The 14401-nt window shown below is 43.5% G+C and overlaps 1 protein-coding gene across 1 annotated transcript in view; it reads right to left on the minus strand.

Annotated features, from left to right (window-relative positions):
* Nucleotides 1–14219: 14219 nt before the first annotated feature.
* Nucleotides 14220–14401, minus strand: part of rasd2b (RASD family member 2b) — a 3397-nt gene continuing 3215 nt past the window's right edge. The window contains exon 2 of the mRNA XM_060899593.1: nt 14220–14401. This exon is cut by the window's right edge and continues 351 nt beyond it. Coding sequence (XP_060755576.1) covers nt 14220–14401 — 182 coding nt within the window.

A 14401-nucleotide genomic window follows, 5' to 3' on the forward strand; every position in this document is an offset into this window, starting at 1 on the left:
GCCTCGAGGAATTCTTAAATTCTGCTAAGCCACAGTCAGTATGACGCTGTCAGTTACACACCGTTGTTAAAACTAAAGGAACTAAGAGTGTTGGTGTGTTCAGTGTTTTTTTTTTTATTGAAAATAATCGTTGTCTTCACCTTTTTGGCAAGCTACCCTCTGGGCGTGTTTAGGGGTCAGCAATTAAGATCTGAGTTTTGTGGTTGGTTTAGTTGAGTTGTATTTACAGTTGTACACCAGTGACAGATTCAATGCCTGGCAGCATCAGTGCATTATTAGCATGTTAGCACCTCAGACCATGCTACTAATGCGCTGATGTGTTTTTGAAGAATGGCCTTGGTTAATCTTGAGCATTTTGTATGGATTGAAATCTTGTTTGTTTGTTTTGGTTATAGCTTTCTTGAAGTTCTCCGTTCCACCAGTCAGTGAAGGTGTCAAGGTTTTTGATGAAACAGGAACTGAGGTGGATGCGGAGGTCTTCTCTGACATAGCGCAGCAGCCCAACACTGGCATACTTACCATCAAATTTGATGACGGTATAATTGCTCTTTATTGATTCTATTTAAGTCACTATAATCAATGGAATGTACTGATAAATTGCTTTTTTACTGTTAAAAAATAAAACAGATTGGTGTTATTTTGTCCTGTCTCTTTCTCCTGAACTACAGATTTCAAGGAAACTTTATCCAGCAGTTCCCAAGAAACAAATTCCAGTGCACTGTCTCCTGGTAGTATTTTATGTTTACTTTTAATGACAATATTTCATGTTTTCATCTCATCTCTCATTATCTCTAGCCGCTTTATCCTTCTACAGGGTCGCAGGCAAGCTGGAGCCTATCCCAGCTGACTACGGGTGAAAGGCGGGGTACACCCTGGACAAGTCGCCAGGTCATCACAGGGCTGACACATAGACACAGACAACCATTCACACTCACATTCACACCTACGCTCAATTTAGAGTCACCAGTTAACCTAACCTGCATGTCTTTGGACTGTGGGGGAAACCGGAGCACCCGGAGGAAACCCACGCGGACACGGGGAGAACATGCAAACTCCGCACAGAAAGGCCCTCGCCAGCCACGGGGCTCGAACCCGGACCTTCTTGCTGTGAGGCGACAGCGCTAACCACTACACCACCGTGCCGCCAATATTTCATGTTTTCTTTGAATAAATTGGTATTAAGTTATGGATATAATTGTGTTTGTGGGTTTTTTTTTTCCCCCTGCAAACATTAAGTTTTGTGTCATAGCTCTACATGGTGAGCCATAACACTGGGACTATACAAGTAGATCATGTGTAACACTGGTAGGAGTCAGTTAAAAATCAACACTCTGGAGTAATTTCTTAATCAACATGTAATGTTAAGTAGGTTTAACACTGGAAAAGTTATTTCATAACACTTAACTCTCCAGTGTTGAATGTGAATAACACTATGGGCGTTACTTCTCACATAGTGTAAAACTGGGCTGCCAACTCTCACGCAATGAGCGTGAGACACACGCATTTGACTGTCTTCACACGCTCACACGCCATACCTTCGATTTCTCACGCTAGAAAAAAATCTAGTTTATCTATCTAATCTAGGCTACCCATTGCATCGCGCCAACCACTTGTGATCGATCAATTACGCCTTACGCACGGCTTAACAGGCAGAGAGGTGTTCCCTTCTGTACACACTCCCCTATGGTAGGCGGCACATCTAATGATGCTGCACTCGCCGGAAGTTGGATAATTGCCTACCGTCAATTTAGTGGAAGAGGAGGTAGAAGAAGGTATCCGAGTTAAAGACGGGTGTCTGAGACAGGTTTGTACATATGCACGCCAATGTGTGGCGTTACTGGCGTAATTATGAACTTACAGTATATAAAGTTTCTGAATCGTTTTAGCCTCTAAGTGTTGTGAGAATATTTAATGCCATATCGAGAGCTGTGTACTAGGCATGCTAAATCATTATAGGCCTCCTGCCGTGCCACAGCCTCTATCTTCCCCAACAAGCAGCACGGGAGAGCACCTCCTTAGCACACGTTTATTAAGGCGCATTTTTAGTTTGTTTACTGTATGTTATCATACTTTATGACTTTATTTGAAGACATACTGGAAATGTTGTAAAATAAAGCAAGTAAGAGATAATATTACAAATGCAAGAAGAGCCATTAGCCACCATACCTATTGCTTATTTACAGGGTATTTATTTTTAATTATTTATAATGTATGTAATTGCTCAGTTAAAGTAAATAAAGCATGGTCACCTGTAATATCAAAGAACTTGAACTTGTGAATAATTAAAAAAAAAGACAGAGAACAATATACTGAGGAGACAGGGTTTCAAAGAGGGCAAGACAGGTAGAGAATATTTGTCAGATAACAGGCCCTGACGAATGCTCTATTACTAATAAGAAACATAGATAAGACATAAATTAATAAGAATTATATTAATATAGCTTATTTAAGTATGACCAAAATTCTTAAGCCCAACTTTGTGTGCACATTCCCACCTATGGCCAAGGTTCAGCTTTTTGTGTTTCAATACTGTTCAAACTTAATCATTTTAATGTTTCTTGTAGCACATGCACATTTTGCTTACTGTTTAAGCATTTTATTTGTTCTTTTGCTGTTGATATTTTTCCCCATGCCAATCTTCTGCTGAACCCAGTGGTGGGGAAAGCCCTTAAATGCATAATGAATAGTCAGTGAGGGACAATCTTTCTTATTTTTAAAAACTTAACATTTAGTTTCAATTCAGAAGGTGTTTAGGCTTAGCTGATGAAATATTTTCAAACATGAACTTGCCTTTAAATCTGAAACACAGGTCTATAGGGCTACAGGAACATTGGCAGTCATCTGTAGTTTTCTAGTGTGGGGGCTTTTAAGCCAAAACTTGGTGCTTTTGTTGGCCACAAGCTGAAGGCCTGGCAAGTCAGGGTGTGTAAGAATGTAGGTATGGCACAGCAGGCCACTCCAAAAATCCACCAGAATGCAGGAACATCTACTAAATCCAAAATCTCAACACCCCCCCCCCCCCCCCCCCCCCCCCCCCATTGTCCATCTCCAGCTGGACGATGCACAAACAAAACACCAGAATGCAGGGGGACAAGTGAATATCAAACTGAATACAAAATTCCCACTTACTGCATGGTGTGCGGAAAAATTTTGCTGTCGAAAAAAAAATCTCACTCCAAGGAATTTTGAAAAGTTGGCAGCCCTGTGTAAAACTTGATTGACACTTCTTAGTGTAGTGTAAAATATTAACTCTTACCAGAGTAAAATTGACTCTGGAAATTTAACTCTATGTTCAGTGTACATTTTACACTCTGTAGATAGGGACCATACAGTATGTTCACTGAGGTAGTGTTGAAATTAACTCTTTAAGTGTTATATTAACACTGGCGATTTTACTCATGATCTCCAGGACGAGAGACAGACATGCTAACCACTAGGCCAACTTGTGGGCAGAAGTAAAGCTCTTTTTTAGTTTAGTTTTGTCCCAGCACCACCCAAACTGATAACTGCATCATCAGTTTTTCTTTGACTAATCAGACACAAGGTACAATACCACTCTTGCCAGAGCAGTTGGGGGTTAGGTGCCTTGCTCAAGGGCACTTTAGCCAGTCCTGCTAGTCCAGGAAATCAAACCAGCAACCTTTTGGTCCCAAAGCTGCTTCTCTAACCTTTAGGCCATGGCTTCCTCCACTGCTAGCTATAAAAGGGTGGGAATTTGTAATCCCTAATGTGGGTGCAACTATAATCATCGATTTAGCTTTCCGTCCATCCATCCATCCATCCATTATCTGTAACCGCTTATCCTGTACAGGGTCATGGGCAAGCTGGACCCTACTCCAGCTGACTATGGGCAAGAGGCGGGGTACACCCTGGACAAGTCGCCAGATCATCGCAGGGCTAGATTTAGATTTATAAAAGAAAAATCAGCTGTTTTCAGCCAAAGTTTAAACACTCGCTGAGGGATCATATATATTACCCATGAAGCACTGGGGTCATCATTTTCTACATGACAGATACAATGAGAAATGACAGATGTAGCCATCGAAAGTCAGCTGCATTGTAGCTAGATGTCATCATAACTAAGCAAGTGTTCCTGGATTGTCAGATTTTAGTAGTGTGTCCCTGAAAGACACAAAACATCCCCACAACAATGAAAATTTATTTAATGTTCTAATGTTCTATTATCTTAATAAAGCCTAATAAAGCCTGATGGTCTGGAATAATGCTATAGCATTAGTCTGACCCAGAAAAACTGAAGGCAATACACTGAAAAAACAAACAAACAAACAAACAAAAAAAAAACATTGTGTAAGTTCTTTATATATGGTATTTAATTACTGCACACACACACATTCATGGTTCTTCCCCAAGTCCCAGCACGACAACGCCCCCGTGCACAAAGCAAGTTCCATGAACACACAGTGTGTTAAAGCCAATTCACACCAAAGATTCACAATGTGACAAAACCATTGCAGAACGTCGTAGAGACGAGTTGCAGTGGTGTGAATTAATCATTGTAAGCCATCTGAAATATTAGTCGCGTCAAATTGTGAAAAGGTTTTAGAACGCTGCATTCGAATATTGATTTATGTTCAGATTTTTAACATGTTTACACTTTCATAATAAACACAATCTTTTACCTGTTTTACTGGATGATCATTACGTTTAGCGTCAGGGGAAATTTTTCGGAGAAAACGAAGCAAAACCTGTGCTGCTTTTTCCACTTTTCCCAGTGACTAGCTTCCAGAAACACACCAGAGCCGTTATCCCACCCATCCAACAAAATACTGACACACGATTGGATGGATTATCATCTCATCTCATTATCTCTAGCCGCTTTATCCTTCTACAGGGTCGCAGGCAAGCTGGAGCCTATCCCAGCTGACTACGGGCGAAAGGCGGGGTACACCCTGGACAAGTCGCCAGGTCATCACAGGGCTGACACATAGACACAGACAACCATTCACACTCACATTCACACCTACGCTCAATTTAGAGTCACCAGTTAACCTAACCTGCATGTCTTTGGACTGTGGGGGAAACCGGAGCACCCGGAGGAAACCCACGCGGACACGGGGAGAACATGCAAACTCCGCACAGAAAGGCCCTTCGCCGGCCCCGGGGCTCGAACCCGGACCTTCTTGCTGTGAGGCGACAGCGCTAACCACTACACCACCATGCCGCCCTGGATGGATTCTGAGATCCTGAAATCCTACTGGCTGATATGCATTGAGTGATTCGTAAAATAAAGTGTCAAAAGCAGTTTTATGTTAGTTGTATTATATGTGTCATGGATTTAAACTGTATAAACACACACGCAGTCATTTAAAAATCTTTTGTAATAAAATGTTGGTTTGGTTGTGTGTTTGTTATTCACTCAATGACACGTCACGTGTTTATAATGATCGTGGTTATCACTATCAATAAATTGGATAATGCTATGTTTGTAATCATCTTGACACAGGCTAAAGCCCTGTCCACACGGCAACGGATTCAGGTGACTCCGATACAATTGCTTATCGTTTAGGCCTGTCGTCCACACGACACCGGCGTTTTGGGTGCCCAAAAAGCAATCTTTTTGAGAACGGGTTCCAGAGTGGAAAGATCTGGCAACGTTGCCATTGCGAAGTCGTCTGGATGAGTAGAACGGATTTGTTTACGATGACGTCACAACCACATGACTGTGAATGCTTCACGCCAGGTAGAAGTGTAACGAACTCGATGTGAGTTGTCAACAAATCCTATAACTTGGTTCATGAAACGCGCTTACAAAATATTTTCACTGTGAATATTTATTGTGTAATGGTGCAAAGTGAGAGAGAGAGAGAGAGAGAGAGAGAGAGAGAGAGAGAGAGAGAATAGCCCTTAGGGCAGAGTCAATCCCGCCAGCAAAAATAGGGAAAAAAAGGAGTGATCTCACCTCTTCAGATGTTGGTTTAAGTCCGACAATACATTCCTCAAAAAGGGCGTAGAAGAGCAAATTAATCCATCAACGTGTAGCATTCAATTTATTCCGGACCATTAAAGACGCCGCCTTCCGCGTAGAATCATACGTCATCCTCGCCGCCGTATTGGATAGGTCAAAGCGGAGAATAAAGATTAGCTGCGTTTAACTGTACCAACAGGTTTGCCATCCAAACGAGATCACATGGGATTACCTTTCACAGGTGAGAAACAGCAAATTAATCCATCAACGTGTAGCATTCAATTTATTCCGGACCATTAAAGACGCCGCCTTCCGCGTAGAATCATACGTCATCCTCGCCGCCATATTGGATAGGTCAAAGCGGAGAATAAAGATTAGCTGCGTTTAACTGTACCAACAGGTTTACCGTCCAAACGAGATCACATGGGATTACCTTTCACAGGTGAGACTGGAAAAATACTTTTCATTGTATTTGGTCATTATAACGTAATTTTACGAACAGATTTTCCTGACTTTGTGGCTAATATGAAGTCTCGCGCATAATAGTTTATGCGCATGCGTCCTTACTTCTTCTATTGTTCTGGTGTCTCCGAAGGGACCGTCTTACAGCGCCCCTAGAGGTGTGGCATGTGTATTGCATCGTTTTCAGCAAGCGTTGCGTTGCCATATGGACCTGATATTTTACTGATTGTTGCCCATTTGGACACGATATATTTTTAAATAACATCTCGTTGCCGTTGTCGTGTGGATGTAGCCTAAGTAAACAAAGCTAACAAGAAATGGTGTACCAAAGGTATTGTTATGGAAACGCTGGTGCTGTTGTAAGCAGTTGCAGCTCGTCTTGTTGCGAATCTTCGGTGTGAATTGGCCTTTATGGTCGGAGGGGAAGAACTCGAGTGTCCTCCACAGAACCCTGACCTCAACCTCAAACCCACGGTACACCTTTTATTTTTGTATTAATTTCAACAGAGGCGGCACGGTGGTGTAGTGGTTAGCGCTGTAGCCTCACAGCAAGAAGGTCCGGGTTTGAGCCCCGTGGCCGGCGAGGGCCTTTCTGTGTGGAGTTTGCATGTTCTCCCCGTGTCCGCGTGGGTTTCCTCCGGGTGCTCCGGTTTCCCCCACAGTCCAAAGACATGCAGGTTAGGTTAACTGGTGACTCTAAATTGACCGTAGGTGTGAATGTGAGTGTGAATGGTTGTCTGTGTCTATGTGTCAGCCCTGTGATGACCTGGCGACTTGTCCAGGGTGTACCCCGCCTTTCGCCCGTAGTCAGCTGGGATAGGCTCCAGCTTGCCTGCGACCCTGTAGAACAGGATAAAGCAGCTAGAGATAATGAGATGAGATGAATTTCGACAGAGAGACGAATGAGATGCTGGTGAGGGAATGACTGTTTACAGTAGCTATTTTTGGGTTTCACGTGACGTCACATCCGCCTCATTAGTTATTCAAAAGTTTAGCTGGTGGTTGACCAAAATGTTTGTACAGACAAGGTGCATTGCTTGCATGAAAAATGCCTTACGCTCGCGTTGTTTTAGGTTGTTCGAATCGATCAAACCATGAAACTGATAAAAGTTTCTTCAGGGTTCCCTGTGAACTAATAAAAAAGGGTGAACAAACCTAGGATTTCACAAAAAGACGTCTAGAAAGGTGGCTTTTGAACCTCTCAGTGAAACCGAAGGGAGCCGAGTTGAAGCGTGCTCGAGTTTGCAGTGATCACTTGGTGAAAGGTTTGTATTTCCCTCTCAGCTCTGGCCTTAGTGTTCTCCTTGCTTTTCTTGCTATGTGTCGTTATTATCAGAGTATATTTTTGAGATCGTATGACAAACCCGTCTTTCCCAGACTGTCGGGGTCGATTCCATTGCACACAGCAATCTTCTGAATATATCTAAAGCCAGCAGTGGCTTCTAGATTACGAGCGTACTTTGATAAAATTCCTTGCTTTTCTTGCTATTTTTTGTTATTCTGTCCTTAGTGTTTCCTTGCTTTTCTTGTTATGTGTCGTTATTTTAAGGTACTTTTTTTAGTCACGAAGCGCTAAAGTCCCCAGCTGTTTCTTTGTTCACTCCTCACAAAGTCCATATGCATGAAGGTCGCGACAAAATTCTTCCCCAGCCGTACAGTTACAATGCGTCGTGATCGCTTCTCCGTCTCGTTTAACTAAGATCCAGGTCTTTAAATGGGTTTCTGATGATCTTTGTGAATGATTTAGCTGAGAGATAAGAGTCAACACAAGTGAGAATCAAGCCAACTGTTGTTTGTTTACACTTCAACTTGCAGCGCTTCGTTGTAAAGACACGAACGAAAAGCTTAAAAAAAAAAAACACTTACACGGGCAAAAACAATCCAGGATTCATTCGGCAGCGACTTGATAGCGAGGTCCTTTACCCAGCCTCGTCCAAAAAAGTTGTAAGCCTCCGTACTCTTCCATGCTTTCATCTGTTTCGCTGTGTAGAAGGACGTCTGCAACACCAGATAGTTCGAGATGTCGGGGAACTCGACTGAAGGGTAGTTTTTGAGATCGTATGACAAATCCTTCTTTCCCAGACTGTAGGGGTCGATTCCATTGCACACAGCAATCTTCTGAATATATCTAAAACCAGCAGTGGCTTCTCGATTACGAGCGTACTCTGATAAGTTATCGCTAGTTGTTTGCACTACAGCAGCCCTTTTGGTTCGCTCGACCACCAGCTGTTTTGCTGGACATGAAATCGCTAAGAAAAGTCACGTGACTGAAACCCAAGAATAATGTAAGCGAGAACAGGAACTAACTAATTTCATGAACATTAAATAAAGTAACTCCTATACACACGGATAAACAGTATGATATCATTCTTTCATGAAGTTTTCAAATAAAGTTTTTATCATTGCCAAATTTGTATGTGATGTTAACAGAAACATGGCTTCATTACACCCCCACATCACTCAGGATTTTCCTCGGTGTTTATTTTTGGATTTGCTGTATTGACGATGCCGTATATACAACTGGACAGATCGTGAGAGCAGTAACCATGTCGTCCCACTCATAATGTGAATGCGTTGGTCCTTCTACAGATGTCTGGATGCTGTGAGTCGTCTTTCCTTTCGTCTACAGCAGTGTGGGATGATGGTGTGTGCGAATCTTGAATTCACACTCATCTCCCCCAACCAATCCTTCCTCCATATTTCTCAACTCTGAGCAAAATAGTATGTCACATGATTATGTTACTTTATTCAGAGCAATGTACAACATACCCAGAGCAGCCTGGGGTTAGATGCCTTGCTTAATGGCACTTCAGCCATTCCTGCTGGTCCAGGGAATCAAACTAGCGACCTTTTGGTCTCAAAGCTGCTTCTCTAACCATTAGGCCATGGCTTCTCCCATGACAATCATGATAAATGATAAGATGTTTATTTTCATGAGATGAGAAGGAGTGGTTTGGTTTCAGACACGCTTCTATAGGGATGTCTCAAGGTGAAAGGTCATGTAGTGTGCATACTGGTCCTTACACAAAGCTACAGGTGATTAAAGTCACATTGTGAGAGCTGCTCAACCTGGAACGACCATTACTGAACAGAGGAGGTGGGCTGAGACACCACTTATACCCCTTTTCCATCAAAGCAGTTCCAGGGCTGGTTCGGGGCCAGTGCTTAGTTTGGAACCGGGTTTTCTGTTTCCACTGACAAAGAACTGGCTCTGGGGCCAGAAAAACTGGTTCCAGGCTAGCACCAACTCTCCGCTGGGCCAGAGGAAAGAACCTCTTACGTCAGCAGGGGGGCGGAGTTGTTAAGACCAACAACAATAACAAGACCGCGAAAGATCGACATTTTTAAGCGATGAGAGGCAGCAGCTGTACAAACGCGAAGTCATCCATTATTATTGTTGTTGTTGCTGCTGCTGCTTCTTCCGTGTTGTTTTTGCTTCGATATTCGTGCCAAGGTTTATGCAAACGTAGCGACGTAACTGACGTATACAGCGACGTAATGATGTGGCTCCCCTTAGCAACCCGAGCTATGGAAAAGCAAACTGGTTCTCAGCTGGCTCGCAAGTTGAACGAGTTGTGAACCAGCACCAGCACTGGCTCTGAACCAGCCCTGGAACTGATTTGGTGGAAAAGGGGTATTAGGGCCTCTGCATGCTCTTGCGACAAGGCTTTCGCAGATAGCTTTTCGCAGACAGTTGTAATTTATCGTTGAGCGGGGAGTAATAGGCATGTGCGATGTTATTCACCGCCACAACGCAAGGGGGCGCGAAGTCACGAAATCGCTAGGAGTAGTTGGTGGGTGTGGTTAGTGGAGTGTTTATCCTCCGGTTACTTATAATGACTAGAACTGGAGTCGTATAGATGTACGTACTTCCTCACTTCCTCGATCAACCGCTCTTCGTTCTGCTCCATCTTCGCTCATGTTTTTAAAAATGGCGGTCGTGAAAACAAACCAAACTGGGAAAGTACGGAAGCGGAAGTGCGTGTACAGCAGATGTAGAGTGGACCAATCAGAGCCCTCTTGTCTGCGATGCTGTCTGCGGTGGTCACAATTTTTGGGAGGTGCGCGCAGAGCGTCTGCGAAGGGGGGGAGCTTCGCAGACGCCATCTGCGACGCCATCTGCGAGGACTGGGTTGTCAGCATAAATTGGCCTTTAGAGTATCAACCACCTACAATGCAGTCCTTGGAACACTTCCAAGAAAACTGAATACACATTCACACCAAAACTCAGCTGACTTCAATGACTCGCATGATGGCAGAGAGAGCCAACGACCCACAGATCACCCTAATGACTCTCGAGGCTGCTAACACCATTCACACCCGGCCCCCAGTGACCCTAACAACCTACAGGATGACTGAGAGGGTCAACAACCCATATGACCTCAACGATTCTCCTTAGGTTTGCTTTTGGTCTACTAGAGGATAAACGCCTGGAACTCTCCACTAGTCAGACAGAGCTAAAGAAGCCTTTCAGATGAGAGGTGAAACGTCTTCAAGGATTCCAAGCAAGTCCAGTTACCTTCTTTAGCACCCATGGTTTACAATGACCTGGACGACCTGAGAACCTTCACAGACGTGATTAAAGTCACGTCGTGAGAGCTGCTCAGCCGTTCCAAGACTTTGAATAGTGAAGGTGTTCTATAGTATTGTGTTGAATGTCTCATAATGGTGGTTTCCTGTCCAGGGAATGTTCAAAATAATGCGGATTCTCAAAATACTGATTTCTGAAGAACAATTATATTTTGGAAAGAGTTTTTTGAATTGATCTCTAAAGTGTCTAAGAGGGAGTCGTGTCGTATGATCACTTGTGCGTGTTGTCTGAATTTGAAGAAATGTTTGACTTTGATCGGAAAGTGAGCTAGTTGAAGAGATGAAAATTACATTAGAAAATGTGTCCTAGCAATTGGGAAAAACTAATTAGTAAACCCTTACATAGTGTAATATGATACAGATTTATTTTTTGGACATTTATTTATTTCTATTGTTCACACGGTCACTGAGAAGGCACCGAAGCAGGAAATGTAAAGTATATTCTGTGTGAGACTGTTAACTCAAGGGTGTTTTGATGCGCTCTTTGCTTCACAAATAAAACAACTGAAAAATAGTGAAGTCCTGAAACATTTTGTACTTTAAGTCATGTTGCAGGACTCGAGTCCAGTCTTCATCTCAACACCACTTTTTGAAGGTCTCGGTCTTACGGTCTTGTCTCAGAATCGACTGCATTTTTACTCGGTCTCGGGCATAGAGGACTCGGGATTTTATTTCAAGACCAGTCAAGACCACAACTGTGCATTGTCTGATTTATTTGTTGACATCGTTACTGTGATTGGATGGAACACTCCCTGCTTCAAATGTGACCAATAATGTGACTCATTGATAATTTGACTTTTTTCTTCCTGTTAACAACTGTCACCCCTCCCCCCTTGCTTTCCCTGGTCTGGTCCTGGTCCTGACTCGGTCTCGCCCTGCCTTGGTCTTGACCTCAACCTCTCAAAGCCTCGGTCTCGATACACTCTGGCCTCAGGCATGACTTGGTCTCGGTTTCACTAGCTTTAACTATGAAAAAGATGACTAGTTGACCACGTTTGTCAATTACAGGTAGTAAAAAGTAGCAGGTGTGCGACCGCTATAGTATACACTACCGTTCAAAAGTTTGGGGTCACCCAGACAATTTTGTGTTTTCCATGAAAAGTCACACTTTTATTTCCCACCATAAGTTGTAAAATGAATAGAAAATATACGTAGTCGAGACATTTTTCTGGCCATTTTGAGCATTTAATCGACCCCACAAATGTGATGCTCCAGAAACTCAATCTGCTCAAAGGAAGGTCAGTTTTATAGCTTCTCTAAAGAGCTCAACTGTTTTCAGCTGTGCTAACATGATTGTACAAGGGTTTTCTAATCATCCATTAGCCTTCTGAGGCAATGAGCAAACACATTGTACCATTAGAACACTGGAGTGAGAGTTGCTGGAAATGGGCCTCTATACACCTATGGAGATATTGCACCAAAAACCAGACATTTGCAGCTAGAATAGTCATTTACCACATTAGCAATGTATAGAGTGGATTTCTGATTAGTTTAAAGTGATCTTCATTGAAAAGAACAGTGCTTTTCTTTCAAAAATAAGGACATTTCAAAGTGACCCCAAACTTTTGAACGGTAGTGTAAATCCTCACTTGATATCAATCTGCTGGACATACAGGTCTTGAAACAACATTCCTTTTATCCAGTCAGTCACCACATTTCATTTTCATCATCATGGCCAGGTTCTTGCCCGAACTGATCACCGCATCAGCAGTTTTTCTTTGGCTAATCAGACACAAGGTACTGTACACCACCACACTTGCTGGAGGTTAGGTGCCTTGCTCAAGGGCACTTAAGCCAATCCTGCTGGTTCAGGGAATTGAACCAGTAACCTTTTGGTCCCAAAGTTGTTTCTCTAACCATTTGGCCATGGATTCCCCACTGTGTTTCCAACCTGCTTAATGCAGAAATTGAAAAGTTAAAAAGCAAAACAAAAAAACACCACACTCAAATATCGCAAAAAAGTTTTTACACCCATATGAGGTCTTTTTCTGCCAATTCGACAAAGTGATATATTGTGAACACATTTTTCGCATGGGTGGCACGGTGGTGTAGTGGTTAGCGCTGTCGCCTCACAGCAAGAAGGTCCGGGTTCGAGCCCCGTGGCCGGCGAGGGCCTTTCTGTTCGGAGTTTGCATGTTCTCCCCATGTCTGCGTGGGTTTCCTCCGGGTGCTCCGGTTTCCCCCACAGTCCAAAGACATGCAGGTTAGGTTAACTGGTGACTCTAAATTGAGCGTAGGTGTGAATGTGAGTGTGAATGGTTGTCTGTGTCTATGTGTCAGCCCTGTGATGACCTGGCGACTTGTCCAGGGTGTACCCCGCCTTTCGCCCGTAGTCAGCTGGGATAGGATCCAGCTCGCCTGCGACCCTGTAGAACAGGATAAAGCGGCTACAGATAATGAGATGAGATTTTTCGCATGTAAGTCACACGAAGAGCAAATGGAGTAGCAAAGGCTACTTTTCTGAAAAGACAGCGTTCTGTAAGAGATATTGTGAGGAGAAAACCAGCTTTAATCACATAACATCACTCAGCAGAAACACAGAACACTCGCAGAAATGTTTAAAACGTCGCTTCTATTTCGTGCAAAACTGCAACAGAAACGCAGCTACGGACATCTGGAGACATTAGCATGCTCTGTTCCTCTCTCTCTCTCTCACAGTTCAGTTTCACACATCTCCCCTGTGCGTTATTCAGTGTGAGATGAGTGTGTGTGTGTGTGTTTGTAAATTCACTCACAGGCGGCATTTATCATATCACGAAGATGACCTACACTCCCCTCGGCCGTAAATAACACTCACAACATCTCTCTCACACGCTCTGTCTCCGGAATCTCTCTCACACACACACACACACACACACACACCATGAATGAGGAACGGAGAAAACAAGACACTCATCAGTCTTTGGTATCAAACTGTTATTACAAATGTGTTATATTTGATCATACTGTACATTTTTATCATTTCTGATCTACAGACTCGTCTAGATATTTCTCTCTACGTTCACTACATACAGCCACATGCTAGTTTCATCCCGGCACCTTTTAAAAGCCATGGTTACAGTAAGCCGTGATAAAAGTTCAAAACGAAGGTGAATGGAAGCTCATGGAGTGGTGATGATTCCCGGGATGCTACATTACACAGAACTGTTCATGAGAATAAAACGCGTCTGTGTTTAGTGTGTAAAACTTTCACGGAAAGTCGCGTGGATTGTGAACAGAAACCGATGAACTAAAGGCGTGGTCACTGGATGGGGCAGGCTGGATGAGTCACTGCTTTGCTCAGCTTCGTGCTCTGTGACTGTTCCTTGCGCGAGGCGAGCACCAGCTGCAAGTCCGTTCCGAAGCTGGGTCTGCGTGCGAGCGGGTGTACCGCGCCGCACGGCGTGTCGCCACCACGTTGACGCGCCGCACGCAGAATGGCGT

Source organism: Neoarius graeffei, chromosome 18 (genome assembly GCF_027579695.1).
Source record: "Neoarius graeffei isolate fNeoGra1 chromosome 18, fNeoGra1.pri, whole genome shotgun sequence".
Lineage (NCBI taxonomy): Eukaryota > Metazoa > Chordata > Actinopteri > Siluriformes > Ariidae > Neoarius > Neoarius graeffei.